General features: G+C 40.5%; 1 protein-coding gene across 3 annotated transcripts in view; it reads left to right on the top strand.

Moving 5' to 3' along the window:
• The first annotated feature begins 1,031 nt into the window (after positions 1-1,031).
• MTMR1 (myotubularin related protein 1) overlaps positions 1,032-13,212 on the top strand; it is a 35,614-nt gene continuing 23,433 nt past the window's right edge. Inside the window, exons 1-9 of one of the 3 annotated variants that reach the window (XM_066334052.1) lie at positions 1,032-1,172; positions 3,693-3,798; positions 6,274-6,297; positions 9,930-10,005; positions 10,638-10,732; positions 10,943-11,050; positions 11,467-11,568; positions 12,273-12,356; positions 12,924-13,073. In XM_066334052.1, the coding sequence (XP_066190149.1) occupies positions 1,042-1,172; positions 3,693-3,798; positions 6,274-6,297; positions 9,930-10,005; positions 10,638-10,732; positions 10,943-11,050; positions 11,467-11,568; positions 12,273-12,356; positions 12,924-13,073 (876 nt within the window). In that variant the 5' untranslated portion in view covers positions 1,032-1,041. Of the gene's footprint in view, positions 1,173-3,692; positions 3,799-6,273; positions 6,298-8,493; positions 8,559-9,929; positions 10,006-10,637; positions 10,733-10,942; positions 11,051-11,466; positions 11,569-12,272; positions 12,357-12,923; positions 13,074-13,212 lie in introns of those variants that run through there. The other 2 variants (XM_066334053.1, XM_066334054.1) reach the window with 2 other exon arrangements.

Here is a 13,212-nt window from a genome sequence, read left to right as displayed (position 1 = left end):
GAACAAACCTTCCCCCATCACTGTGTGCTCCGGGCTGTCCTCTGTGCACACTGTAGCCTGTTCCCTGCCAGGAGCACACCTGGGGAAGCTTCTGAGGTCATGAAGATGAAACTTGCAGGCGCCGAGTGCCTTTTCTAGGAGGGGTGAAAAAGCAGAGCTGGGGTGTCAGCATCACCAGCAATGAATGCCCGATATCCCATAAGAAATGTCAGTCTTGGAATGCTAGTTTAGGGGGTTTTGTATTCTTCCTTTCATGGATATGAGGAAAATAAGCTAGGTTTTGTGCTGGGCTTCTGTTACTTATTTAGAAAAGGATATTTGTTGAATGCCGCCTTTATTTGCTCATGCCTTACCCTTCCCCCCAGCATTACTGTTAAGGCTGTACACAAGACATGACTTGTGTGCTACCTCCTTCTGATGTACTGTTAACCTTTGCCGTGCGTTCAGTGTTGTGTCGCAGCGAGCATTCTGTCATGCATGAGAACCCACGCTGTGTAACAGCGCCGGAGTGTTCCCGCTCCCTCCCTGACCGTGTCCGCGGCCCCCGGAGCCCGCGGGGCTGCTCTGGAGCCGTGAACATCCATCCGTCTGCCCTGTATGTGCGGGGAGGGGAAATAAAGCTGTCACTGCTGAACTGTGTGCCTCCACCGTCCCTTTTCCGTGTCTCGGGGCCGGGCCCGCAGTGCGCGGCGGGCGGGAGCTGCCCCGGCCCGGCCGAGCCCTCCCTCAGCCCGGCCCGGCCCTCCCTCAGCCTTCCCCTCCCTCGGCCCAGCCCGGCCCTCCCTCAGCCCAGCCCTCCCTCAGCCCGGCCCGGCCCTCCCTCAGCTCAGCCCTCCCTCAGCCCGGCCCGGCCCTCCCTCAGCCCGGCCGGGCCCCGCCGCCCGCCCACTCTGGCGGCGCGGGGGCCGCTGGGAAAGCGCCGCCGCCAGGTGACAGCGCTCGGCGCTGCCGGGGCCGCAGCGCGCCGGGTTCGGGCGGCGGGGCCGGGGCGCCGCGGAGGGGCGGGAGTCCGCCCGCCATCCCGGCGGCGCGGCCGGAACCATGGAGCGGGCGGCGGCGGCCGCAGGGCCGGCGGTGGAGGGCGGCGGCGTGAACCGGCGAGCCGTGCGGGCGGGGGGCGCCGCGGCGGCGGGAGCGGGGTCGCGGCAGCCCAGCACCGAGACCCTGGACAGGTGAGCGGGGCCGGCCCCGGGCGGAGCGGGCGGCGGGAGAGGGAGCGGGGCCGGGCGGGGGCGGCGGGCGCGGGGCCTCGGCCGAGCGCGGGCTCCCGGCCTGGGGCCGCCTCCCCGAGCCCCTCCGGCCCGGGGGCCGCGCCGTGAGGCCGGCTGCTGTGCCGCGGGAGCCGCCTCTTGTCAAAGTTTCCTACCGCGCTCGCCGTGTGCCGGCAGTGCCGCCGCCCGCTCGGCCGAGGCTGAGGCTTTGGCCCGGGGCTCGGGGAGCGTCCTGCACACTGGGGCTGAGAGCGGCCGCGGGTTGGAGTCTCTTCCCCGTTGGTTTGGGGTTTTTTTTCGGGGCGTGTATTTAATTTGCAGAGGCGGCAGTGTCCCCAGGCCCCGCTGTGCCCCCTCGGTGTGTCCCGGAGTGCTGTCCCTGTGTCCATATGTGTGTATGGTGGGAGCCTTCCCTGGGTGCCAGCCGCTGGCAGGGACATTCCTTCACTCAGAAGTTTCCAGCTCCAGAACTGAGTTTAAAAATCCTTAAACAAGGAGTAGAAATGAACGGAACTCTCGCCCTGTTGAAAACGAAATAAAAAAGGTTATTTAAAATCAGTGCTAGGTTCCATTCTCACTTTTCTCTGTAAGTGGAAACCTGGGGTGTTTACATCGTTCTAGTGAGGATGGAAATGAAATACCCATTTCTTGTCATCAAAACACACACCTTTGTATTCCTTATTGATGCACTTTCTTACCTTAATTTCCATCTTGCTCTACCCTGGGCCGCTGTTACATGGCCATTTGTCTCCTAGTTGACTTTGTACCAGGCCGGGCTGATGTGTGTGAGTGCAGAGGAGAGAATTCCAAGGCCGTCAGTACCGGTGTGTGCCCCACTGGTGTCATGCTGTGATCAGTGTTCTGTGAAACACTGACACAGCCCCTCGCTGCTCTCAGGGGATGGTTCTGGCATTCACGTTCGTTTTCCTGCTGCTCTTAGCTCTGTTGATGTAGTGATTGCTTGTGAAGATAAGCCATAGAAAAATAAATCTTTTTCTTAATTAACGAGCGAGTGCTTATTTGAAAACAAACTTAGGCAAGCCCCAAGGAGCTATATTGGAAATTAAAGAGATGTGAGAGAAGGAGAAATAAATGAGGTAAGAAAAGGATTACTGTAGGATTTAGGTGTTGGGCTCTTTTGCAAAACTTAAGCGAGGGGTTCTCTAAGTAAATCTGGGCTCGAGTTCAGCACTGACCTGAAACTTGTCTTTGTTGTTCAAGCAGGACCTATCGTAGATGTGTATTAGTTGCAAAACAACATTGTGAGATCTAGTCCTGTTTAGAGTGTGCAGGTGGGGAGAAAGCTATTAAAATTTATCACCAAAGCTTTGAAAGATCTTCCATTTCAGGTATGACCTTGTTGCATGGCTCTGTGCCTTATACCTAGCTATAGTGGCAGAGTTAATGTGAGGAAAGAGTAATTCAGTAGTAATTGGTCATCTAGGGCTGCTATCCCACCCTCTTAATGTCTGAGTTGTGGTGAACCTGCTGGGTATGTGTAAGTATATTCAATCTCATGGAACATTCATTGAATCCAGAGCTAATTTATGAATTAACTAAAAAAAAAAAACCTTTTATTTTTTTCTGTATTTGGTTTCTGAATAAGCATCCAATCTATAAAAGGGCACATCTGAATGGTTTGAAGCAAAGTGGCAGTTATCTAAGATATCAGCTGAGGCAGTGGTAACACCCAGAGAACAGTTCCCTCTGGCATTCCCAGTTTTCCCTTGGATACCCGTGTGTGTTGAAGCAGACCTGGTGCACTTCAGGCTCTCATTGCTGCTCTCTCTCAGCACTTGTGAGCTGCACTAGTTCAGGGGACTGTTCTCAAACTGCATCACCTGAGTTTCTTCAGATGCTTTGGGCTTCTTGTGAACACCCTACACTGTGGCATGGGAAAGGCCACCCTGATAATTACCCAGGATAATACAATAAATAAATAAATTATTCTTTATTTCATGCATTGGAAAAGATTGCAGCTGACTAGAAGTTACCCTTTAGAAAACATGTATTTTCAACATTTAATATAGAAAACAACATTAGTATAGTTTAAAATTTTTAGTACTAGTGTAAATTAATTCTGAGGATTTACAGAATAATTAACATATTAATAATCAACAGGCCATATTAATAAGGACAGTATAAGGAGTTGCTTGTTACTTGGCCAAACTCATGCCATGGATGAGTTTTAAGAAAAAGGCGTGTGAATAGTAAAAATTACACTGAATAAGGAAGAGAACATTTTTTAAGTTCCTAGGGCCTTCACCTTGTGACAGTTCTGTGTCTCTCACATGATCTAGTAAAATTCTTTTTCCTAATTTGATCAATAAAATGGTTGCATTCCACCCACAAAGCAAACTTAAGTTTTATGATGTTAGAGATCACTTACAGTGTTGCTTTCGGGATCTGCTCAGTTGCTCTGCTATTCAGAATGCACATTTTGAATTCCTGCTAAATGCTTTGAAATTTCTGGTTTTCTAGCCCGACTGGATCACACGTGGAGTGGTGTAAACAGCTGATAGCTGCAACCATTTCGAGTCAGATTTCAGGGTCTGTCCCATCAGAGAGTGTGTCCAGAGACTACAGGGTAAGTGACTTGAGGAATGCATTGATTTGTTTTAAGATACAAGAGTGGAAGATGGGGATGGTCCTTGCTGTCTCCATGAGCAGGTGGTAAGTACTTGAGCGATCACTGAGTGTTTCAGAGCTAGAAACATCTCATTATGCATAGGAATCTTTTGAATTTGCTTCCTGTTTTCCTCCATATTTAGACTAGTGCCATTGAAGTCTACAGAATAAAAATTAACAGGGAAGTGAAATGAAATTTTAAAAGTCAATGTTTTGAATAAAAAGCCAGAGTGAGTTGTCTTTTCTTTTGATTTCTATATAAAATAATTGGTGAAGTAGATTGTAGTTACAGGTTGAATTGGTTTCTAGTGTGTATTATTCAGAGTACAGAATTGAACTCCTCAGATTTCACAAAAAATAAATGAATGTCTTTGTTACTGTGCAGGGAACATAACCGAGTATCATTTTTGATGGAGTTTCTCCAGAGACCCAGAATTTAACACACACAAAAAAAAAAAAGGTCACCTTTTTCATTCCCTCTCACCCACAATTTTATCTCTAAGGCAGTGACTGCACAGTCTGGTTTCCCAGTTCCTCTGGGCTTTTGTGCCCCTGTTCTTTCACACTCACTGGCTGTTCCCTTCATGCAGCCACTCAACTCAGCTGTCAGGAATGGAGCATGGGCAGTTTTTCTGCTCTCACAACGTGACAAAAGTTACCTTGTTTCAATTCCCTTTAAGAAGCCCAACTTGCTGCTGTCTAGATCCCTTTTTCTTTCTAGAATTTTATTGTCTTCATAGAGAATGGCCAGAGGAAGATCTTTATCACTTTTTCTTGTCTTTACTAGATTTTAATTCACATATGCTCTGTGATTATAAAGTATGTTGTCTGGAAACTGTATTTTAGATTGAGTGACAGCAGGTCTGATTCAGCCTGAGTCTGAGATGAGTCCACTAAATGTTTTTGACTATAATGTATCTTTAAGTTCCACCTCAACAGAGTTTCACACTTGGAGCAGTCAGCAATTTGTAAAGAGTAGCTCTCCCATAATACCACAGCTGAATTGCAAATGCTTGCTCCAGGTCAAGGCCAATATTTTAGGTAAAACACTGTGGGAAACCTTGCATGTTGTATTTGCCAAGGATTTTATTATAATAAAGTCCAAGTGTGTAAGCTTGATGTTCAGTTTATCTCTGAGAAGAATGCATTCCTCTGGAATGAAGAGCACTCTTTAATTTTGAATAACTTCCATCTCTATACCAAACTTGTCTCAGATATTATTTAACAGGAATGAATCTTTCAAGGCCTAATTAAAATTCTACTTCATTCTCTATCTCTTGAGAAATGAAAGAAAAGGATTTAAGCCTGATGGTTTAAATTAAGAATTTTTGTGGATAAATTGTATTCAGCATCATTGCTTTGCTGTCATTTGAAATCCTATATTTGTATATAGCATGATAGAATTTTTTATAGTTACTTACTCAGTACCACTAACAGGTTGGGTTTGTTCATTGTTATTATGGAATCCACACATGAAAAGACAGTGCCCATATGATAACTCAGTTTTCCTTTGAGACATCTGTCTCTTTTGATGCACTTTCCTGGGTCTTCATTACCTTTGACTACCTCGAATTGCTGCATTTAGAGAGTATCCTACAACTGGGAACCTTCAGGTCGGGTCAGATGTGTGTGTTTGCTTCTGGAACTGCTCAGGGAATTCTGTTAGTTTGTGCTGGATTTACCAGGAACTCACTGCTTCATTCTTTGTTTTATCCCATTTTATTGTTTAAATTGAATATGTTTGCAAAACCCGGTAAATTGATTGATTCTTGTATCTAACAGAGTTGCTCTTCTGTGACTCACCTCGCCAGGAGGAGGGAAGCAAAGGGCAGGGAATGGAATGATCAGAGCCCTGGGGGAGCTCTTGCTAAACCCTACAGCAGCGTGATCTCAGTCTGAGCTGAGCTCTGCTCTGTGTGTCTTCTCTGACACATGCTCTGCCTACAGAGTGTTCTTCAGTGAGGGGCTCATATAAATGAAAATGGCTCAAATTGTAGCTGCGGGCTACAAACACCTCCAGAAGCTGAGAAGAGTTGTCTTTTTCTGAAAGGTCCGGTGCCTCTCCTTCATGGTTGTTAGTGCAGGCTTATTGTCTTGCACCTAGAAGGATTACCAGGCTCTTTCTTCTCTTTTAACAATAGCACAGTGTAGCAGGATAAAAGGGTGATTAGGAATGAATGTTTCCAAAGAGCTTGGAATTTGTTACATCGCTAAAATGAAGTGGCAGAGATTTTTTTTTTTTAAGACCAAAACAGTGCTGCAAGTGAGAGCTATTAGTTCTGCACAGTTTTGTTTTGTCCTTTCACAATCCAGCTATAATTAAAATGTTTGGGAGTAAAGTGCTTTCGAAAATCTGGTGAAATAAGATACAGTATCTTTTAACAAATCAAATCTGTGTGTTTCATTGGATAACATTTTATATTTTAACTAACAGGTGTACAGGAGGCCAGTTATACGGGTAAGATTCCCTTTGGCTAGCAGCGAACAGCCTCCTACCTGTGTGTCTCTTGTGCTGTGTGAGATCTTGGTGTGTCAAGCGTTCTTTACCTCATTAATGGGTTTTATGAACCAGTCAGACCATTTCACTATGCAGTGCAACAGCTTCTTTGCCACAGAAATGCTTTATATACGTTACAATGTTTTCATGAGCAGTAAAAGTCAACGTGTAAGAGAGCAATATTTTAAAGTTATGTTATGAATGTGCAATACTAACTTCAGTTTTATTACATTAATTTTGACAAAATGGATGCTTGCAATTCAGGTTTACGTGCTTCAGACTGCAGAGTACTGTGTTAGCAGCTCTAACATGTCTATGCTAAAGAATACCAGTGGTAAAAGCATTATGTCTGTGTTTGTCCTATTTAAATAAGTTCCAAATTCATGCTTGCCTTTGTACTTGTTTTAAATTCGTTGTTACCAAGCTGTAATAGGATTGAAAGTTAGGTTGGAGTTAGGCACTAGTGCAATGACCTACATCTTTTTAATGATAATTTTGAGACTAGGCCTTGCCCATTGTTCATTGAAGATTATAAAGGGCATGCCTTGTTTTCTTGCCCCTCTCTCTTAGTAACATTTATGGAGTGAGAAGTGATCTGGATAGTGTTCTGACATTGTTCATGAAATGTGTCCAACACTTTTATTCAAACAAAGACCTCTTGTTCAGTCTGAAATCAAGAGATGAAGTCTGAATGATTTCTTTTTCTGGTCTGTTGTTTACATATTTAAAAAAGATGTGTTTAGTCCAACCATACAAATACACAAGTTGATCTTTTTTTTTTTCTTTTGAATAGATAGTGCTTCAAATAATTGGTCTGAGTTAAGTAACAAAAACTGGTTTTGTTCAGTTGTTCCCAGTTCTATGTAAATGCTTTGATATTTGAATGGTCCGCTTTGCTTCTTTGTCTTTCATATATTTAAATTTTTTGGTCTATTTTCTCATTGTCCTGCTGGTTTTCTTCCAGAGATCACAATGTCTACTTTTCTTTGATTTTAGAAATAACCTAATTATAATCTGAAATACAAGTAATTTCTGCATAACAGAATTCTACTCATACTTAAATGTCAGTACTCCTTTCTTAGTTAAGTTAGTAGTCCTTCAAGTCTTTTAACTTGAAAAGGTCTTTTAATTACTTATAACTTTTTTAACTCACGTAGAGTTCAAAGTATCTGAAGATACCTGAAGTCCTTCTAAGCTGTTTCTTAAGGGTTCTGTAAAAATACTGTAAAAAGAAAAATCGACTTTAAGCAAACACTTGTAAGTTTAGACTGAGGCTGATTTTACAGTCTGACCAAGTGAGAAGTTTTTTGCATTTGAACTGGGAGTAATGGACTGTCATGAGCACAACTTCTCTCCAGTTGTTAAAGAAAGAAGATGGAAGAATATTTTTGGCTGAATGTGTCAAAACAATTCCTTCAACTGACCCAATGACATTTGTGTTTCTCTCTGGTGTGCAAAAGGACCTTATGTTTATTAAAGAAATTTAATTAATGTTCAGGATTTGCTGCCAGTTGATGCAAAAATAAATTAACACAAACATGTGAATTGTTTGCATATTTTGCTGTGAGTAGTAATTTTAGATTCTGTAAAGTTACTGGCCAAGTTTCAAGCAACAGCATAGAAGTTGCTGAGAAGATATGTAAAACTATAAGGTTGAGAGTTCAATTACAACATGTTCTACACAGCAAGCTTATTTTAAATGTCTAGGTACTTCTATTTGATGTCAACCTATTTTTTTCTGTGAAAGATTGCATGAGTTTTCTCATAATGCTGCCATTGCAAGTTGTACTCAATTTCTTCTATTGATAAGCATGTGGCATACTTGAAATTAATTTTCTCCATTGTAAGGTTATTTGTCTTAAAAAGACAGTACATACTTTTATGTTCTGCTGACTCTTTTGTGAAACAGGGAGTAAATTTTTCATTTTGTGTTGTGCCAAGTAACATTCAAAGGAGGATGTTAATAGCTTGGATTCCCTTCTGTGGAAAGTAGCGTGTGCCAGGAGTAGAAGATTTTGGAAAGCTAAACTGGAATTAAAGTATATACTGTCTTTTTAAGGAAATTTTAAAAAGGGAAACAAGAAAAGATGTGATTCTGTCCTTTCACCTGTTGTCTGCAATTTTTTTGCTGTTACTTCTCTCTTGTCCTACTGCTGCCTCATGCAAAGCAGGAGATTCAGGATGGACACAATGGCTATCATTCTGAAGCAGAACCTGATCAGGTGGCAAGTTTTACTCATCTTTCATTCATTAACTGTGTAGCAAAGTACTACAAAGTACTTGTACAGTGCATACAAATCTTACTTTCCTCACACAAGAGAAGCCCTAGAAAACATTTAGTGTGTAACTGGTTATGTGCCAGGCAGAGTTTTCTCTGAAGGTCATGTAGCCTAAAATGTAATAGTGAACATAAGCCCCATCTAACAGGGCACATCCACCCTCAGCTTGTAAGCACTGGCTGTTTCTCTGCACGTTATTTTTTGTGATTGGGTGCTGAATGTAAAGTCCCAAAAGCTTCCAAGGAAATCTGAAGCCAGAGATCAGCTGAAATATTTTTAGAAATTACTTATTAGTGAGAGCTTGGGATAGTGTGTTTGGAAGCAGGCAGATCCTACCCGTTATTTCTGTGTGGGCCAGAGCTGCAGTACAGGGGGAGGCTTGTTTGTTGTAACAAGTTTGCCTGTTATATTTATTCAGGATGTAAAAAATTGGAACCTTAATATCTCATCATTTTGACCTGAGGCAAATCTCCTTCTTACATGGTTCTTAACAGTCCCACAAACCATTTTATGCTTTATTGCAGTCTTTAGTACATTGTTGATCTTAGCTGCCAACAAAGGACCCAGAGAATCCATCATGTATCATTCAGCAATGAAGCCATTTGCCTCGATGAAAAATTATTAAACTAACTCTTATTTTAAAATTGCTAATTGTTCTTCTGTATTTTGTTACCTACTACATGCTTAATCTGGCCATCTGGATCCAAAATTCCTATAGTAAACCTATTCCATAAACTGTGGCACTCTCAGTAAGGTATGGCTTGAAATAAAAGATTGTGGAGTGCTTCTTGCTATCAAAATCACAAAGTTATAATCAAAGTTATAATGTTAAATAAATAAAGTGTCTGCCATATAATTCTCTCAGATGAAAATACTCAAATAAGCAGCAATAGAATTTAAAAAAAGAGTTTTAAAATGTCCTCAAATAGATAAAATACCCCAAATAATACCTGCATTCAGCAAAACACTAACAAATTATTAATTAATAATTTGGGCTGATCTTATTTTTCATATTTTGTATGCTATATATAGCTAGCATGTGAAACTTATTGTTGCTTCAATGCTTTGTTACTAATATGTGACTAACATGTATGTCTGTTTTATTTATAATACTAAATTTTGTGTTCGGTTGCTTTTTTTGTTTTTGTTTTTTTTTTCTTTTACTGTGGTACTATTTAGTAGAGTTGTGTGATTTTAAAAAGGACACACTTCTTGTGTTCCAGTAATCTGGTAGTAAAAGCACTTTGCATCAAAATCTATCGATGTGGTACAGATGGAGAGTGAGATTTACACATGATTTTGGATTTTTGCCAGGCACTGCGGGATGGAAACAAACTGGCACAGATGGAAGAGGCTCCACTTTTTCCTGGAGAATCAATCAAAGTTATTGGTAAGTGTACTACTGAGTGCTGCACTGAATACTGTTAAATGGCTAGTTTATTTAAAAACAGAATATTAGTCCCTTTTGACTTTAGTTATTTAGCTTAATGCCATTTAAGATTGGCTGATTAGTTGTGGATTTCTTTTCTTTGTCCTTTAAATCCAAGTGTAGGAAGGAGAAATCAGATCCAGAGGATTACTTGCTCCATATAGATAATTTTTCTTTTCCTAAGGAACTTTTATTCTATAGAGGTTTATGTATTGTATTTCTGCTTGGGGGTGCCAAGGATATATCACAGACTCAAAATTCTTACAGAAAAAAAAAAAGAAGAAGTTATGGTGAACTTACTTTCCAGTTCTTAGTGGGATTTATTTCACTTTGGCTTGTGACAGCAAGCTCTGTGTTAGCAGTGCAGGAAAGAATACCACCAAATAAAAGTGAAAACAAAGATATGGGCATAGAACTGAATTACTTGGAGATTGGGTGGATCAGTAATTGCCCCTTTGGATGCTCTCTCTGTGGGGTGAATGTCAAAATCCTATGGAGCTGCCAAAATCTTTTGAGTTTCAAATGAAAATGGATTGTTATGGAACAAATGTCTATATAATAGTAAAACAAAGCTTTAATTGATCTGTTTCCAGCTAAGGATGTCATGTACATCTGTCCATTTATGGGAGCAGTCAGTGGTACACTCACAGTGACAGACTTCAGAATGTTCATCAAAAGTGTTGAGAGGGTAAGACTTCACTCTCTATCTGATTGTTGTTTCAGGTAGGAATGTTACTGGAATTGATTTCAAAAAGTGACAAATTCAGTGAAGTGTGATGTTTCATAGCAGTCTACCAAACAGGAATTACTGTTGGCTTTAATGAAACACATATGAATAATATTAATTTGTATTTCTTCTAATTTAATAAAATCCATTTGTTTTGTATCCAAATTTCAGGATCCACCTTTTGTTGTTGATGTTCCCCTTGGAGTTATAAGTAGAGTTGAAAAAATTGGAGTACAGAGCCATGGAGACAATTCATGTGGTATAGAAATAGTTTGCAAGGTAAGGCATGGTAGAGATTTATTAATATTGAAGTATTTTAATTTCATTTTTCTGTAAGAAGAATCTGCCAGCCCATGTGCTGTTTCTCTGTCTGATCAGTTCCTTGTATGTGAATTGTGCTTCATTTATTTCAATTCCTCTCTGATACTTGCACTCTTAAACACTTCTGCCTTTTGTCTGAAGAGTGAATTCAAAAGAAAAGTGGTGATTTTTATATCAAGCATCTCTAATGACAGTCCTGGTTATCTCATATGAATGCTTACAGAACTCTATTCTCCTGGGAGTTAGATGATGTCAGTGACTTAGTCTTTTATATATGCCTTCATTCAATCAAATGGCTTATAACTGCTTTTTCTTTTTTTTTTTTTTTTTTTTTAAATTTATCATGGAGTAAAACTGTAACTTATTTTTGACAGGATATGAGAAATTTGCGGCTGGCCTATAAACAGGAAGAGCAGAACAGGCTGGAGATCTTTGAAAACCTTGTCACACGTGCATTTCCTGTTTCTAATGGGCTGGTGAGTCTTAAGATGGAGAGGGGGCTGTCACTGGCTCTTCTCTTTTGGGAAAGTGTAAGGGAGGAAATACAAGGGCTGTACAACAAACTGAAGTGTTTTAAAACACTTAAAATCTGTTAAAATCTGTTGCAGAGCAGGCAGGCCACTCTGACCCCTTGTGCTTTTTGCATCAGTTCATCAAACACTGCTGTGTCCTGCTATTGCTGAAGTTAATTTATACATAACCCTTGAGATCTAGGTTTGCCCAATGTTGCTGATTGAAAATATATATGTATTGAGTCATTTTCTGCGGTAGATAATTCAGTCTAGAAGTTCTGTCTAATATAACAAATAAGTACAATTAGTCTTGTTATTAGTTAGCTGCAGAATTCTATTTAGTTTGCTTGTGTGGGTAAGGAACTGGTTGGGAGGTAGGAAATCAATTTTCTCATCTTGGCATTGCCATTGATGTGTTGTGTCATCAGAGGCACGTAACTTCAAGTTTCTGTTTCCTATCTTGGTTTTGTTAACTTTAAACTCATACTTAATGGAAAAAACCTATCCTATTTCTAACTCAGTGTTTTCCAGTCTTGACTGAAGGTGTTATGTCTGCTGTTCAAGAGTTTTAGAAGTGTTAGATTTGAAATACTGGAGTGTTGACTGTTTTGGAGTTATACAAACAACCTGCCAGGCAGTAATTTATGATTTTGTTTTGTTGTTTTTAGCCTCTTTTTGCATTCAGCTATAAAGAAAAGTTTGCTGTTAACGGCTGGAAAGTGTATGATCCAATGGCAGAATACAAGAGACAGGTAAGTTGTAGAATACCTGGTGTATTTTTTTTCTCTATCTCCCCCAGAGCCATTTAAACAAGAAAGAAATGTTACAGAAAACTCATCATTTTCAGCTCTTACTACATTGACTGTCTACATCTCATGTTTAGGTAATAAAATGCAGGTGGCCTGAATTTGAGTGTGTTGAGCACCTGCTGAAGTTGATGGAGATACAGGTGCTGAGTACTTGAGCAAATTGGTCTAACATAACATAGTTCTGAAATCCACATTTTTCAAGTGCTGTTTCGACAAAACACATGCTTTATTAAAAATTGGATTTGAATAAGCATCACCAAACAGAAGAGTAACTGTAGGTTTTAATTTTAAATCTACATTTTGCACATGATTATTTTCCTTATCAGTTTAGTAGGAAAGATTACTGGTTTATGATTCAGTATGAAGACCTAAGTTCATAGCTTATTTTAAAAACCATGTGGACATACCTTTTTTTTTAAAGTAGGCAATACATAAATTTTCTCATTTCCCCAAACTCAATATTGTGAAGGTCTAACCTGAAAAATGCAAAATTGTTTTGTTTTTATACAGGGCTTGCCCAATGAGAGTTGGAAAATATCCAAAATTAACAGCACCTATGAGCTTTGTGATACATATCCTGCTGTTCTTGTTGTGCCAACCAGTGTAAAGGATGATGACCTCTCCAAAGTGGCAGCATTTAGAGCAAAAGGGAGAGTTCCTGTAAGTGAAATTTGTACAAGAGGATATAAGTGGTTTAGAAATTTGTAGCTTTTAAGAAATTATTAGTGGTTTTTTAGGCTTTGTTTTTTAAATAACAGTGGGATGGTTTCCTTCCTGAGATGGGGTAGGGGACAAAGAA

This window comes from Sylvia atricapilla, chromosome 21 (assembly GCF_009819655.1).
Source record: "Sylvia atricapilla isolate bSylAtr1 chromosome 21, bSylAtr1.pri, whole genome shotgun sequence".
In the NCBI taxonomy this organism is placed as follows: domain Eukaryota; kingdom Metazoa; phylum Chordata; class Aves; order Passeriformes; family Sylviidae; genus Sylvia; species Sylvia atricapilla.
Note: the sequence above shows the minus strand (reverse complement) of the source record. Positions and strands in the feature narration are given on the sequence as shown.